The sequence below is a fragment of the Diadema antillarum genome, unplaced genomic scaffold (genome assembly GCF_040938485.1).
Source record: "Diadema antillarum isolate AM-2024a unplaced genomic scaffold, OU_Dant_1.0 seq00001079_RagTag, whole genome shotgun sequence".
Lineage (NCBI taxonomy): Eukaryota > Metazoa > Echinodermata > Echinoidea > Diadematoida > Diadematidae > Diadema > Diadema antillarum.
This window is the reverse complement of record NW_027271901.1, coordinates 171,412-186,604: the sequence shown is the minus strand read 5'-3', so window position 1 is coordinate 186,604 and position 15,193 is coordinate 171,412. Positions and strand designations below refer to the sequence as shown.

General features: G+C 41.2%; 1 protein-coding gene across 1 annotated transcript in view; it reads right to left on the bottom strand.

The window, feature by feature from the left end:
* LOC139743426 (sodium-dependent dopamine transporter-like) overlaps window positions 1-15,193 on the bottom strand; it is a 44,119-nt gene that overhangs the window by 3,759 nt on the left and 25,167 nt on the right. Inside the window, exons 4-10 of the mRNA XM_071653911.1 lie at window positions 5,499-5,633; window positions 4,838-5,099; window positions 3,675-3,813; window positions 2,395-2,529; window positions 1,930-2,033; window positions 901-1,025; window positions 318-430 (exon numbers count right to left, since the gene is read on the bottom strand). Coding sequence (XP_071510012.1) covers window positions 318-430; window positions 901-1,025; window positions 1,930-2,033; window positions 2,395-2,529; window positions 3,675-3,813; window positions 4,838-5,099; window positions 5,499-5,633 — 1,013 coding nt within the window. The remainder of the gene's footprint in view (window positions 1-317; window positions 431-900; window positions 1,026-1,929; window positions 2,034-2,394; window positions 2,530-3,674; window positions 3,814-4,837; window positions 5,100-5,498; window positions 5,634-15,193) is intronic.

Sequence of the window (15,193 nt, the reverse complement as noted above, 5' to 3'; positions counted from 1 at the left end):
GTATGCTATACAACTTATCTAATCTGTCTGATCTTCTATTGGGTGTACAGTATAATCATTAGCATTTTAGTATTTTGAATTGAAAGCAGCATTATTATTTATTCATTATTACTATAAATTACTATTATTATTATCATTATCATTAGTAGTAGTATTAGTATTATTATTATTTGTTTTGTCATTATTACTATTCTTAACATCGGCGCTATTGTTGTTATTGTTATTGCTTTTATCATTATCATCATCATCATTATTATCGCTGCATACATGACTGTTTAAACAGGATTATTCAAGGAAATGGGGAGAGTGAAGTTTACCGAGCTGTCGAGACCAAGGGTAAGAAGCATGAGGAAGAAGAGAATTGACCAGACGTTTGATCCGGGCATGGTGGCCAGGGCTTCGGGGTACGTGACGAAGACAAGACCAGGTCCTGCAAGAAAGAAAGAAACCAACAATCAAACAAACAAACAAAATCGGGTAAATTATGTTAATTTTGAAGGACCAGTCCTATTATTTGTTAACCATCATCCATAATTCCTTTGATATCCATATCCTCGTCTTGCACTCGTCTTGCAGCAACGGACTCTACAGGAGGCCTAGCGGATGGGAACGCGCGGAAAACGACAAAGTACAGTACAGATAAAGAAGAAAACGTACAACTAAGAGGACAAGAGTCAGTTCCCGCTATACGTTTTTGGCGAGAAAAAAACTTTGTGTGCATGCCACAAAGTTTTCTGGCCGCACTGACGGAAATCACCGGAAGATAGACGTCCATCCAAAGCATAAAAATGACATGAAACGCGTTGTAAGGGATATCAACGGATGCCAAATATCGACATTCGTTCTCTTGCGTTTGCCTTATCCGGCAAAGTGTGACAGGGGCATAGTGGGTTTTTTTACCTTCCGTTGCCACTTCGTCGACGCTCTGTCCGTTCCTGACGGCCATGTATCCCAGGACAGCGAACACCACGAACCCAGCAAGGAAACTCGTCATGCAGTTGATGCAGCTGGTAAGTAGAGCGTCTCTGAATGGTACGATGAAAGTTTGAAGAAAATTCCACCTCACCTCATCTCAGTCTCTTCTACATATATAACTATTTCTACTCGTTTACCATCATGTTCAGTGCGTGCCTATGAAGAAATTCATAGTCTCCTTCACGGAATAATTATGATAGTTGCCTGGAACTGAATAACGGCTGCACAATATAAAGTAACGTCATCATGTAACAGAAACTGAATCTAGAATGGAAGTTTCATGTATTATGCTTTTTCGTCTTCCTCTGTGTGTATAGGCCTATGACCGATGCATAAAAATATTTATCCTCTACATTCCCCTCTAAATTACAATGGAACAAATCTTGACACGTTAGGAAACTACTGTAATTCAACGATGCAAGCTTTAGTGTACAATGTATATAATACATGCACTCGTAAACGCGCAATAATATACCCTATAACATGACACGCATAATATTTTCAATCAAGTTTTAGTCTGCGCGTTGCACGTATAAGCACTTTGCAAACAAGTCAATCGCATGGGTATAGCTACTGCGCTCTTCTTAATTCATTCCTTAAATTACCTAAATTGTTAAATCGTAAATTCTACAAATGACATAATAGTATGTGACACAAAATCAAATGGATCAGTGCGCGAGGCACCCAAGTTTTCTCGCCAATAATGCATTCTTTAATACATGAGAACATTATATCATGCTTTATTCCACTTAATCTTCAAGACTGTGGCGGGAGAGGATATAGGCATATTCTTTCAATGCCAAAATTTGTTTACAGATTATAATGAAGTATAGAAAAGAATCAGGGGGGAATGTATTCTTTAATCTTCATGTTCTCAATTCACTCCTGTCGTTGAAGTAGGCCTATATACATCTAAGAAATGCCCTCTCTCGCTTTTCATTTTCTAAAACTCACTTGTAAATGTTGTTGTGGAACCTGTTGTAGCTGGCAAAAGCCAGAAGCACACCGAAGCCGGGACCGAGCGAGAAGCAGATCTGGGCGGCCGCATCAACCCAAACCTAGTGGAGTGAAATGATGGAATCATAAAAGAGGAGATTGGGAAGAATATTACGCATGGAAATAAGACAGATGACAGTTTTACAGGTGCTATTTTGGGGGCATTTTCCGACAGGACCGTATCACTGCTTCAAAAGTGCTTGTCGCCGAATGTTAACAGAAGTGATTCCACTATGTCTAATAGACTCATGTCATCATCCTTGTTCATTGCAATTTGTAATAAATTTTGAAAACATTCGCATTTATCTCATCCCGATCACTATAAATTCTGAAACTCTGTACTCAGTATAACTAATTTATAGTTGTTCAAATGTAAAATTCTGAAAAAAAAAATCATCCGGAGGTCTCCTTTAATGAACTTACCTGAGGGGAGCGGAGAAGCTCCCACTTGGGGATCAGGTAGTACTTGATGCCCTCCCCGGCTCCCGGCAGAGTCACACCGCGAATCAGCAAACAGAAGAGGACCATATAGGGCAGGGTCGCCGTAATCCACACAACCTGGAGTTAGCATGGATAGAGATTGCCTTTTGATACAGTCAAACCTGTCTTAGTGACCACCTGTCGTATACGGCCACTGAAAACAATTCCCTCCTAGAGAAAGATCATATTAAAGAACCCTGTCTAGAGCGGTCACCTGTCTATAACGGCCGCTTTTGTGTTTCCCTTGGGTGGCCGCTATAGACAAGTTTGACTGTAGTTGCTATAATTTCTTTCACCATTGCAGCACTTCAAAGCCTCACTCAAGACTCACATTTTTTTTTTCACCAGGCATTCAATTGCTAACTCTTGGAGGAGTCTGCGCCTCTGAATGTTTTCAAAACAGATACATGGCGCTATACAAATGCCGTGGATCATCATCATCATTGTAGTCATGGCAACGATATATAACAGAAATTCTGAAAGTGGTGAAAATTGTCTAACTTGCCCAAGGTGGATTCTTCAGCTGGTATGGAGAGGACTGGCACCAGTATTTTCCCAGTATTAAAAGGGTGTTTCCATTTTTACCTACAGGTTCAGATCAGGGGCGTCGTAGGAAAATATAGCGTCAAATATGGTTGTCTTGGAAATTTGCATTTGGTTTCTTGTGTCAGCACCTAGAGCTATCGCTTTTTGCGTATCTTCCAGATTTAACATGTATGTACGTAAAAATCATCTGCAAATGCAACTCTTGCTGACTTGAATTTTCGATATCATCTTCAAAGTTGTAAAAGGCATAATGATAAATATTATCATCAATGTGGTGTCAAGGAGGCTTTTAACCGTTCCGGCAATTCTCAACTACATGCGAGTACAAGAATATTATAAATATGATTAGAGTTTTATAGAAACGGAGTAAAATCATTCATTTTTTTTATGAAAGACTTACACCTTGTATGTCCTATTCAAGTTGTGACAAGATTTGGACATGAATAGATTTTCATGGTAATATTTTTCTTGTTGTTGGTGGTGTTTTTGTATGGTTTCTGTTGTTGCTATCGTCGTCGTCGTTGTTGTAATAGTAGTAGTAATTGTTGTTGTTGTAGTTGTTGTCGTTGTTGTTGTCGTTGTCGTTGTTGTTGTTGTCGTTGTTGTTGTCGTTGTCGTTGTTGTTGTTCTTGTTCTTGTTCTTGTTGTTCTGTAGTGTTTGCATTGTGGGTTCTGACCTTTCCTGACCCCTTGATGCCTTTCCAGAGACTGAAGTAGCAGATGATGTAGACAGCGAGAAGACAGAGCGCGAGTTGCCACACCACCTTGCCCAGGTCATGGATGCCCGGACTCTCGTGCATCTGCAGGACGGCTCGCCTGTAGCCGGAGAAGTTCAGTAAGAAAGTCAATGAATTGATTTGCAGGGAAACGGCATAAGGGCTTAAAGTCCGTCATTCGAGAAGACTGGGGAATTTTATTATAGCACAACCGTCCACCGCCATGACCGTATAAATCGTCGAATATAGAATCCTAGATCAAGGGCAAATTTAAGTTACAGACGATTGCGATGCGTTCATGGATACACAGAATGATCAAACTGAAGTGATTTTAATAGACAGGCCCACTTGGGACTCCCCACTTGTTTTTACCCCGGAAGTGGCAGCAGAAACTTGCGGTTAAGCCCCCAAGGATTTGTACTGGGTCCAGTCTTGTTTTCGTTGTACGCATCTCCTTTGGAAGCTTTAATAGCTTCATTTGGTGTTCAAAAGATGTTTTATGCTGATGAAACCCATCTGTAAACCCGGAAGTGGCACCAGAAAAATGCGGTTAAGGCCCCCTTTTTTTATACTTGTTTTAACCCTTTCCGTGCCAGTTAATTTGGACAGTGTGTGTACATAGCGTTATGGGACTTTCTGTAGGGGTAGTGTTGTGCTCCTTGAAATAAAGCATTATAATGGCATACAGCCGCATTTCATCAATGGGCGGTACTGAAACTTCCATCAACTCTGGGAACAGTTTTCGACCTCACTGGCAAAGCTTTGGACAGGTTCGAACCATTTCAGGGCTTCCACATTATGGCCCCACCATTATTATTACAGCACTTCAGCATTGCCAAATACCAATTCTTAAAAGGACATCGCGGATGAAAAAAAGAGTAAATAAATACATTAAAGATATCGTCCAAGGATATTAGCACTTAAAACTTTGGATCTCAAGTTTCAAAAGTTCAGTTCTAATTGACTGTACCAAAGCACTCCTATTGCATTTCTGTACTAAAAACATGATTACTGCGTACAAATATCTGAACAAAGGAGCCACAGCTAACACAAGGCTCTTTTTTTTCTGGTTTCCGAACACAAGTGCGACGACGACGATGGTGATTATACTATGGAAGACATACTCGTAGTATTCCGTGGCCGCGGACTTCGTCTTGTTGATGACGAAGGTCGTATTGATGCCGTCGATCTCGGTGGTGTAGTTGTAGTAGTAGGTCGGGCCGTCGGCAGGCCGGAAGCAGTAGATGGTGTTCCAGGAATTGTCGCACGTGCTCCACGGCAACACGCGGTTGAAGGAGGCGAAGAGGTAGTAGATGGAGTAAGAGATAATCACGTTGTAGTAGAAGTCGACGAAGAAAGCAATGCAGATCATCGCAAAGCCGACACCTGAATTACCGGATGGGGGGAGAAAATGACGAAAGAAACATTTCGTTACAGAAGACGATCGGAGAAAACAGGAAGAAGGACAAACGTTATTACGTTTTGTAGAAAAATGAAAATAAGTTTGAATTGAATTAAATTAAATTAAATCGAATTAAAATGAAATGAATTGAATTGAACTGAACTGAACGGAACTGAACTGAACTGAACTGAACTGAACTGAACTGAACTGAACTGAACTGAACTGAACTGAACTGAACTGAATTGAATCGAATTGAATTGAATTGAACTGAATTGAATTGAATTGAATTAAAAATACATACCAGGATCTTCTGATTTGATTGTTTTGATGTCACGTAATGATGTTGAATATTGTACGTTTCCATGGTTACGGTGTTCATTTACCTTTAAAGAGCGGACAGATCTTGTCCCAGACCGTTACGGGCCCGGTCTGGTTGAACTGACCTAGGGCCAACTCCATGTAGAAGAGCGGGATCCCCATGAAGATCAGCATAAAGATGTACGGTATCAGGAAAGCGCCTGTGATGATTCCGAAAACAAGATGCAAGATATGTGAAACCATGAGCAATGGATGAGATTGCGACCGATACGGAGAAAGAGAGCACGAGAGAAAGTGGTGGTGGTTGTGTGTGTGTTGGGGGGGGGGGGGCAGCAGAGATTATGCGTGCCTGTTGCTTCAAATTGCAGTTGACCCTTCAATCAATAAGCAATATCGTCAAACGCTTTACCTGAAAGAGTTGGTTGATTTATATTTCGCTTCTGCAAACAACTCATAGACACACAAAATGAAAAAAGCAAATTAACAAAGGTCTGCGATCTATGCCAAGAACAATTAAATGGCAGGCCCCACTTCGGATCCACCATCATCATGGTGGCGCTGTTTAATTTAAGTCTAAATGACTTGACTTTCACCCAGTTTAGTTTCAATTTTCATTTTTCATTTCACACGTGTGTGTGTGTTTTTTTTTTGTGTGTGTGTTTTTTTATGAAGTGTTATTATGGATGACTCGGCACTATACAGCCTTGACTTAACTGGGGGTAAGTGACGAACAATAACACAAATAAACAAGGAGCAAATGGCCGCAACTTTGAGAGTTATCTCAGTCTTGCCCCGTCATGACACATAAAAGTGAGCCTTAGATCTGCGAGGCGAACGCTAAGACAACGTAGCCTCTCGGGTTGGACAATGGAAACAGCTGTCCCGTGCATGTGCAGAACACAATTTTTGGCCTAATAGCGTCGACTCTAGCGTTTGCGTTGCAGATCTTTAGCTCGCTAATATCTTAAAACGGAAACTGATTCCCGTCGGAGAGAGACCTGGGGCCCATTTCATAAAACTTGTCATCAGTGACAACTGCCACATTTCTATGACAAATTTGCTCTCAGCCAATGAGATGCAAGGATTTCAGTAGCTTGTCACATCTATGACAACTTGTCACTGAGGACAATTTTTATGAAACGGGCCCCAGGTTGAGAGAGAGACTTTAAAGTTGGCTTCACAAAAAATGATATGCCTATATGAAGACACACGTTCCATGATGACCCGTGTATGTGGCTCAGTGGACAAGACCATGGTCTCTCAATTCTTGAGATACGGGGTCCGCGTCCCCCGACAGCAGCGCTTTAAGCACTTATCCTTTGCCGATTTTTTCGGAGGGGACTTGAAGCCACCGGTCCAGTGGCAGCTAGTTTGCTCATGAGTACAATGTATTTCAATGCTTCTTTGATGGCCACAGAAATAAATCTACATACACACTTCTTACACCCATTACTGAAACAGACACACTAAATTGATGTCGATGTCTCTATTACAAGGAAACATAGAGAATGGCGCCGCTTGTGTAACGGTGAAATCCTAACACGACAGAGGAATAAACATTCGAGATATTTTGCGAGAAATAGAAATATTTCATTTCATTTCATTTATTTTCACTTAATAAAACATGCATACATCAAAATGTGACAATGGTATGACAAGTATAACATGACAATGTGACAAAAAACAAACGAAAAAACAACCAAAGATAAAATATACATGCACTAACGACTGTTTGTAATTAAAATCATCATTTGCACGATTGGGGATTTTTATCTTGGTCATAAGAGTGATTCGCAGGAAGGTAGATTTACAAGGAAGACCAGCACAGTCATCTCAAGCGTGTGTGTTTAAACAAATCCTAAGTTTTCATTATGAAAGTATTCTTCGTGAAGGTTTTGTAACTGTTGTGCGTTTTAGATACAATGATGGGCCTTATGATTGTATATGTTATATCATAGAGCATGCGAGAGGAAAAGTGAAGGCTCCACAAGCTTGAGTATTGAAGTGGCACGTAAGCAAACTATACTTTCTTTTGTACCACCGAAAATAAACGTGATCAAATGATAAACCAATAACACGGCGACAGAGAATGACGATTGTGCGATATCTAGTTTGTTCAAGAGTCATCTCAGGAAGCTGACGGTAGCAGTGAAAATGATTAACTAGAAAACTCCGCCACACCCAGTCAGCCAACTGAACCCAGCCACTCTTTCCGTCCTCACCAGCGCCTATATACCGTCCGCGCGCGAGGATGTCTCCGTGACGTATCGCTGGCATCGACCTGTCCTGTAGCACAGCTGCACCCTTGAGGCCACCATAGCCGCGGGGGTACAAGATTGTCGATTATAATGAGTGGTAATTTCAATTCAATCCAGCACCCAGCGGACTCTACCCATGAGCGTGCGTGGTGGAGTGAAACTGTAATATTCGCAAGATGCCGGGTGAGAAATTCTAGCGCCAGAATGGTTCAACAACTGAAGTTTAATACCATCTTTGTTTATCAGATGGTTTGTGCACCACGCTTTTTAAAGAAAACTTTCATGTTACACATTTCTTTTATTCTACCTCATGAAATTTAATTTCAGTGATACATAATAAAAAATATGACGTCACATGCAGGCCATTATGTGACGTAATAAAACGTTTCATACAAGGCAAGGCAAAAAAAAAAGAGGAAGACTATGACGACGTGAGCGAATGAATACAAATCATGATGATCGTCATTAAACATCGATGCACGTCAGCGCTGAAATCGATTACAATGAATTCGTTAAGTTGAATTTACGCGCGTTCACGTAGTAATTGTATTCAATAAGCAGAGAGAGGAAGGAAAAATTTATCGTGGTTTTGTCCGCGACTCAACCGCAGAGAAATTGATTTTTTGTTTTAAATGCATCTTTTAGCACAGAGGTTTCAGAGTAGCGGTAATGTTGTCAGTTCTATCCCCTTTACGTCCACATCAGGTTGATTCCAGTACGTAGTCTCCTTAGCGTGTGACATGATCAACGTATCAAAGGGCTGAAAGTCGTCAATAATTCGTGACTATGGTATGTAAAGCGATAATATAGTTTTATTAATATTTTTTGATCTGGAACGAGACAGCTGCTAAATCTCTGCACCGACTGCCCCCTTCCTCAGCCTGGCACGCTCGGACCAAGGAAAGGGTGTTACTCTTCCAGACATCACTATCGGATTCAACGTTCCAAAAGCACACTGAAATGCACCGATAGCGCGCAATCACCACAAATGAAGGCATCTACGACTTAGCATATTGACAAAGAAAAGAACGAAATGATCCTTGGAGTGGCCTCAATCAATATCTACATATATTTATCAACGTCAAAACAAATTGACGGATTCTAGACGAGTTCTCAGACAAGTTCAAGAATATCTTGAATGTAAACTTTAACTTCCATCGGTTCATGTGTAACTGATATCCCGACATCAAACACAGAGCTGCTCAGTCGACGAAAAATCTAAATCTTAAATAAGATGATAATAAAAAAAGATAATATCATCAATTATCATCGTATGATGATTGACTGTAAGACTCCACCTTCGATTTCCTGAAATTCCTTTTCATACATTAACAACAATTATAAAGAACCGAGATATCATTGAAAGGGCAATAGCTTGTCTAGAATCCGTATCACTCGGTTGTTTTCTAAGACACAAACCACAATGGTTTGTTGATGTTCTCAAGCCATACCGCCTAATGTTTCCGCCGTTGTATTCTTCGCGGGTTCTCGATATTGAGCGCGCCCGGGCAAGCCTCGCCATGTCGCATCGATCGACAGTATCGTTTCGAAATTATAACGGTGCCCGGTTATCGCCATCGAATGTGGGCCCAGATTAAAAATCGGACATCTCTGCGAGAGAGACGAACTGGTAATGAGGAAACAGGTATTGCTGCTGTGTCTGTATCTAGATTTTTTTTCTTTTTTTTTTCTTTTTGCCCTTGCATACCCATCTCAGCGGAAAACAATACTTCAGATCAATATTTGCTGAAATCAGCCTGCCTACTCAAGGTTGATTAGATGGTTCGTGTGTTCAAGCTACTGTTACAGAACTAGCTAATATAGATCTATTTCAGTTTGATGGAAGAGTCTCAACAAACCCCATCTTTATGATGTTTCATTACTGAAAAAAAGAAAGAAAAACAATGAAAAACAATACTTTTGTCCCATTATGCTGCATAAGACTTTAACGGCTACTAAATTGAAAGAGATGTCTTTGATGTTGTTTTGCGGTTTTGTTTTGGGGTTTTCCCAGATTAATATGAATTACCTGTAGCTGTGGCATAATATACCTGGAACAGTTTGTCGAAATCAATTTGCAATCGATTATACTTCATACGTTACGAACAGTCATTTAACTGATCGCAGAAAATACTTTTATGTTAAGCTGAATTTGATTGAATTTATATAGCAGTCGACTCACGTATCACTGAGGTAGATTTCATTCTTGATCTCTGTCATACTTTTTTTTTTCAAGGGAATGCGAGGTGATATTGTTTCAGATACAATCAGATTTCATTATTTGCATTATCTATACTAGCGCAGTGTGACGAGCCGAATCACGAGGATATAACGAAAACGGTTAACTTCAGCTTTGCTTCTGGCAACCTATCCTGTGAAGGATGTCTATGATAAATTGAGATGGTTAAGTTGTCGTTTGTAGTCATGTCAGCTGGTCGGGTGTACGTCACGAGTTCGACACCCACGAGTCATACAGTCCACGAGCTATACATCCACGAGTCATACAGCCCACGAGGTAGGCAATATTAAGTGAACGAAGCCAATGAGCTCGACATCAACTAAAATAGGTCCACGAGCTGTACGGTCACGAGTTCGACACTAGGCAAATTAGGCCCACGAGCCTAATTTTTTTAAAAAGCGCATAATCTCGACATTACATCACGGGGCTTAATGTACGTAGTGTCGAGCTCATAGGCGTTATTTGCCTAGTGAGTGTCTAGCGTATGAGTCTGTTTTACGTATAGCTTAGTGTCTAGCTAGTCATGCTAGTGGGCGTGTTGTACCTGATGTCCAGCTCGTGGGCTATATGACTCGTGGGTTTCCAGCTCGTGCAATTGGATGACCCCGATTAGTCGGCCGACATTCTGTCTTTATAAAAAGAAGCAATGCTTATATCTTTTGCTGTGATGTGACCCCCGACCATGATGTAAGTAAAACAAAGAAATGTAAATTCTAAAAAGAATTGATAAACTTGTGAAATGTGATTTGACACTTTCATCAATTACATTTCCCTTCCACAGTAATCATTACCACACATCTTTTTCTTTTTCAACTTGCCCGTGCTTACACTTAAAAAAAGGAAAAGATACACTGGATAATCATATGAAGACCATCTCATTATCAGATCATAGTAAACTGATGTACTTTTAATGCATTGTTCTTCGACAGCCACAAATTGGGAATTGGGCATATATTCAACACCCAGCTCCATCTTTCCTCACTCTATGGACTAACAGACTCTGAGACACTTCCGGTTTCTCTTCAATTTTCCTGATGTTTCCTGTTACAATACAGTGACCACATTGCAAATGCACTCTTCTTGAACTCATCGTATATTCATATTACAACGATTGTTCTCCTCCTTATCGAATGCTTTGTGTTACATTAGATCTAGCCTTTTGTCCAGCCTCGTGGCTTCAATTCATATTCCACTTAGTACACGCCCCGCTACTTATTCGAAACTAGCGGAGTACGGGAAAGACCTGCGAGGCAAGCCACAGGCTGGGGTCAACTCGCACCCTAGTGGCGTCACGGAGCTGACGATACTCGCTCGTGCGTTCACCTCGACTAGCAAGACGCTTGGTGTGAAGCAATTCCTAAGCCACGAGGCCTTGATCAAAGACTACGTTGAAACAAAAGCCTATGAAGCTATGAATGTTTTTTGCAACTTGATTTTCCCCTTAAATCCCAGCAGCACTGTGTTATTCGATGGCTAAAGCTCAGGTTCATGGTCAGAAGATGATAGGTTCGAAAGCTGCCTATAGTGTGTACACTGGGGACAAGATGACTTACTACTGTGTTCTGTTCCCTATCGTACATTGAGTTATTATTGTGTCTAAAGGAGTGTTAGCACTTACGTTAACCTTGGACCCAATGTCTTTGTTTAATGATACATGTAAAAAGGGATGGAAGTTTCAGATGGTAGTAGTACTACCAACATGCAACCCTCTGGTTTCCTTTAGAATATATATGTATTTTTTAATGTTAGGCTTTGATTTCATGTCATAACCACACAAAAAATGACTACTGTTCCTGCAAATTCGGTTACTCTTGCTAATTAGCTTATCGTGAAGACAGTTGATTACAATTCAAACCTGTCATTATATGCACCCATGACATTTTGTGATTGTTCTTCTGCATGAGGCAAGCAAGAAGTCCCGATCTTGTTTGACCCACTCAAACTTTGCATTAAAGAGAGATTGGTAGGAGGGGCGGGTAGGTGCCGTCTTTGAACAAATTAACCCCTCACAGAACCACCAACTTGAAGTGCCCTTGACTTCGCATACAAACTGTTTGCCCGTGGTATTGTCAGAGTTAACACTTCGTGATCTGGACGAGCTTCTCTGAGTCTATAGCCATCACCGAAGTGACTGGACTCTCTCCGATCGCTAGTCGGACCACGTAAAATGCCGCGACTGAAAAGCGCGCCTCGCGGCGGCTGTCTCGAGGTGTTTAATGAGGCTCGCTCGGACTTGGGGGGAAAAATCTGTCCGTGATAAATCACGAGAGATAAAAAGGAAAGAGACAGGAGGAAATCGAGAGACAGAAAGGCGACCAATCACATCTTCTCCTCTTCTCTTTCCGAGGATCTTTTTGGCACCGGCGGCCGCCTTTCGTTTACTTTTCGCTTCTATAAAGGAGAAGAGGAAAGGCTTAAAATCCTCGCTTGCGATGTTTTCACGCCAAGAAGGGACCAGAGTTAGACTATCTGTCTCTCCTCCTCGTTTTCCTACTCCTCCTCCTCCTCCTTCTCCTATTTCTTCTTCTTCTTCTTCGTCGTCGTCGTCTCCTTCTTCTTTTTCATCGTCATCTTCCTCCTAGATGTGCAAGTATTAAAAGCATGCCCTGAAAGAGGTAATTAAGATCTGGCATGAAGTTTTCCCAAAGTTGGTTTTTAGGGTGCAGCTTCGCCACTTTGAGCATTCAATTCATCTTCTTTCCCTGACGTGTTTGTTAGGCAAAGTTTTGATGTTGTTTGAACGTGTATCTAAACAAGTTCGCTATACTTTATGAGTTCAAATAATTGAACAGCTCACTTTATTGCTCTTTCTCACGAATGTGATCCTGTGGTACTGAAAGGAAAAAACAAAACATACAAAAATCCAAAGATGGATTATTCAAAAAGTAAAGTTGGCTTCTGTCCCAAACAGTATCCGACTTAGTGTTGGTATAAACTCAGATAGCAAAGAAAGACCAACAAGAACAATCGATGGAGATGACACCAAATGCGTTTGAACCTGTCGACGGACATCAATGTGTCATCTAGATTTAGCTAGTGACCCTTGACCCGTAGTTTGGAGTTGCTCATCGCAGGTAGTAGCGCCTCTACACTGCGAGGGAAATCTATTCTTCAAGCACCCTGACCCATTAACTTCGCTTGCTCGTCGTATCAAATGGCCCAGCCGTGTGCTGTTGTCAGCGAGCCAGGCGGCAATGCGGGCGTACAGGTCAACCTGCCGTCCGGCGGATGATACGGTGGGCTGGTAGTGGTGGGGGTGGGGTAATATTGGTGAGGATATCTGTGTGTTTAAGACTGGTGTGCAAGATCAATCATCGTAAGTGACCGTGCATCAGAATGATTGAAGATTCTGGTAGGATTTGAACTGGCTTTAGATGTGATGTGTGCCTATTGGCCTCTCCGGTTCCGTGTACTGCACTCGGAACAAGATAAACACAGATTACACGTGTGAAACCGTAATGGCGATAGGGCCCTACACAGTAGGCTGTATAGAGTTTGGATTGTCTCCCATACTCTTTGCGTTTTTTCCGACAGATTCTTTATTTTCGCCGTATTTTGAGATTAGGGAACGTTAGCATGGCATGTTTTTGTTTTATCTGAAATGTATTTCGTCTTCTGTGTCGCATCCTCATAGAAGTTAGTCGACTTTCAACTAATGTACATGCTAAACCTGCAAACTTTGTGAAAACATCATTTTTCATTACTTTTAAGATAAAGAAGAACCAGTTTTCATCTTAAGCAGCAATGGTAAGCATATGTAAATGAATAATAACATTTGCGCAAAACTTTATGAAAAGGTGAAGATAGTTCTTTGTTATCTTCTGTGGATGTTAAAGAAGCGCATGAAAATGTCGTCATACTGCTTTGGAAAAACATTTTATGATCCAGAAAGTAATTTTACCCGGATGCAAAGGAATGTAGCCGATAAACTAACAATAACAGTATAATGCTGAAGTTAGCGAGCTTTTCTGTTTCGTGGAAGGATATTTTGGGTCTCCAAATAATGGCAGACCCCGAGAAAACATGTCTTGGTGTCTGAAATGTGTCGCCACATTCTTGGCAGGTCATGTGTAGGACCTCGGCGTGTTTACTGGGGGGTGGAACAAATTCATCACTGGCGGAGACAGTTCGATACCTCCCCTCGTCCGCCCGCTCTGTCTCATGTCTCCTTCGGTCTTCAATGTTCCGTCTCATCGAATATCCCTTAATGTATCTCCTGTCACAAGACCCCATTCACATGAGCACCCTGATACCGTTGTAGCGCTCTCGCTAACGATCCCGAGTTGAGCGCAATCTCATGTCGCAGTACTCTTCCAACTCCTTTCTCTTGAGTAAAGTAGGGGCACTTACACACACCCAAAACGCTGTCGTAAGACTCTAGTTACATCGTATTATGCGTTCTTATTGCGTGAATGTGAAAGGGTCTATTCGCGCGTTCTCCTATCTGCTCTTATGAAACATCAACTCGGAACATCCAGCCCTCACTAGGGGGAGTCACATTTCCTCGTATTAATCTATCATTCTTTGATTGAAATCTCAGTTTTCTGACACTCCGATCACTCGTCTATCCTCCTTACGTACTCTCTTACGTTTCATATCCTCAAAGCTATTTGTCTCCCATCTGACAGTTATTATACTTTAACCTACTTTTAGCAAATACACTCGATCTCTCCTTTTGAGACAGGTTCTTGGAAAGTTGTAGGCCCTACTTCTTGAAGCATTTTTCTTTTTTCTGTATACAAAATAATGCAACTATCAAATTTCGATTGACTTTCATATTCTTAGCATGATTATCATTGCCTTTTTAGAGGTAGCCATAATTGTCATACTTCAATGGTTGTTGAATACCTCTGGCGTTTTGTGTTACAAAAAAAAAATACAAGAACAATAGAATTTCTTTTCCATGTAGGCACCTACCTTATAGAAAAACTTCAGGAGAATATGGTCAATTTTAGAAACTTTGGTACCCTTTGATCGTTTGAGATTTTGCATGCCTTCGTGTCTTTTGGGGTTTTTATTCCAATTATTTCATGGTTCTGCAAGGGTTTCTTTGAAACTAGGTCACTGCATTTTACATTCATTTTCTAGTTATTCCCTCATCCTGTCTATGTGTCTTTTTCCTCTGTCTTTATGCTTCTCCCTTTCACACACACATACACACTCTCTCTCTCACACACACACGCACACACACACACACACACACACACACACACACACACACACATTTCTCTTACTGAGCCAGTACTACCTGACTACTACTTCG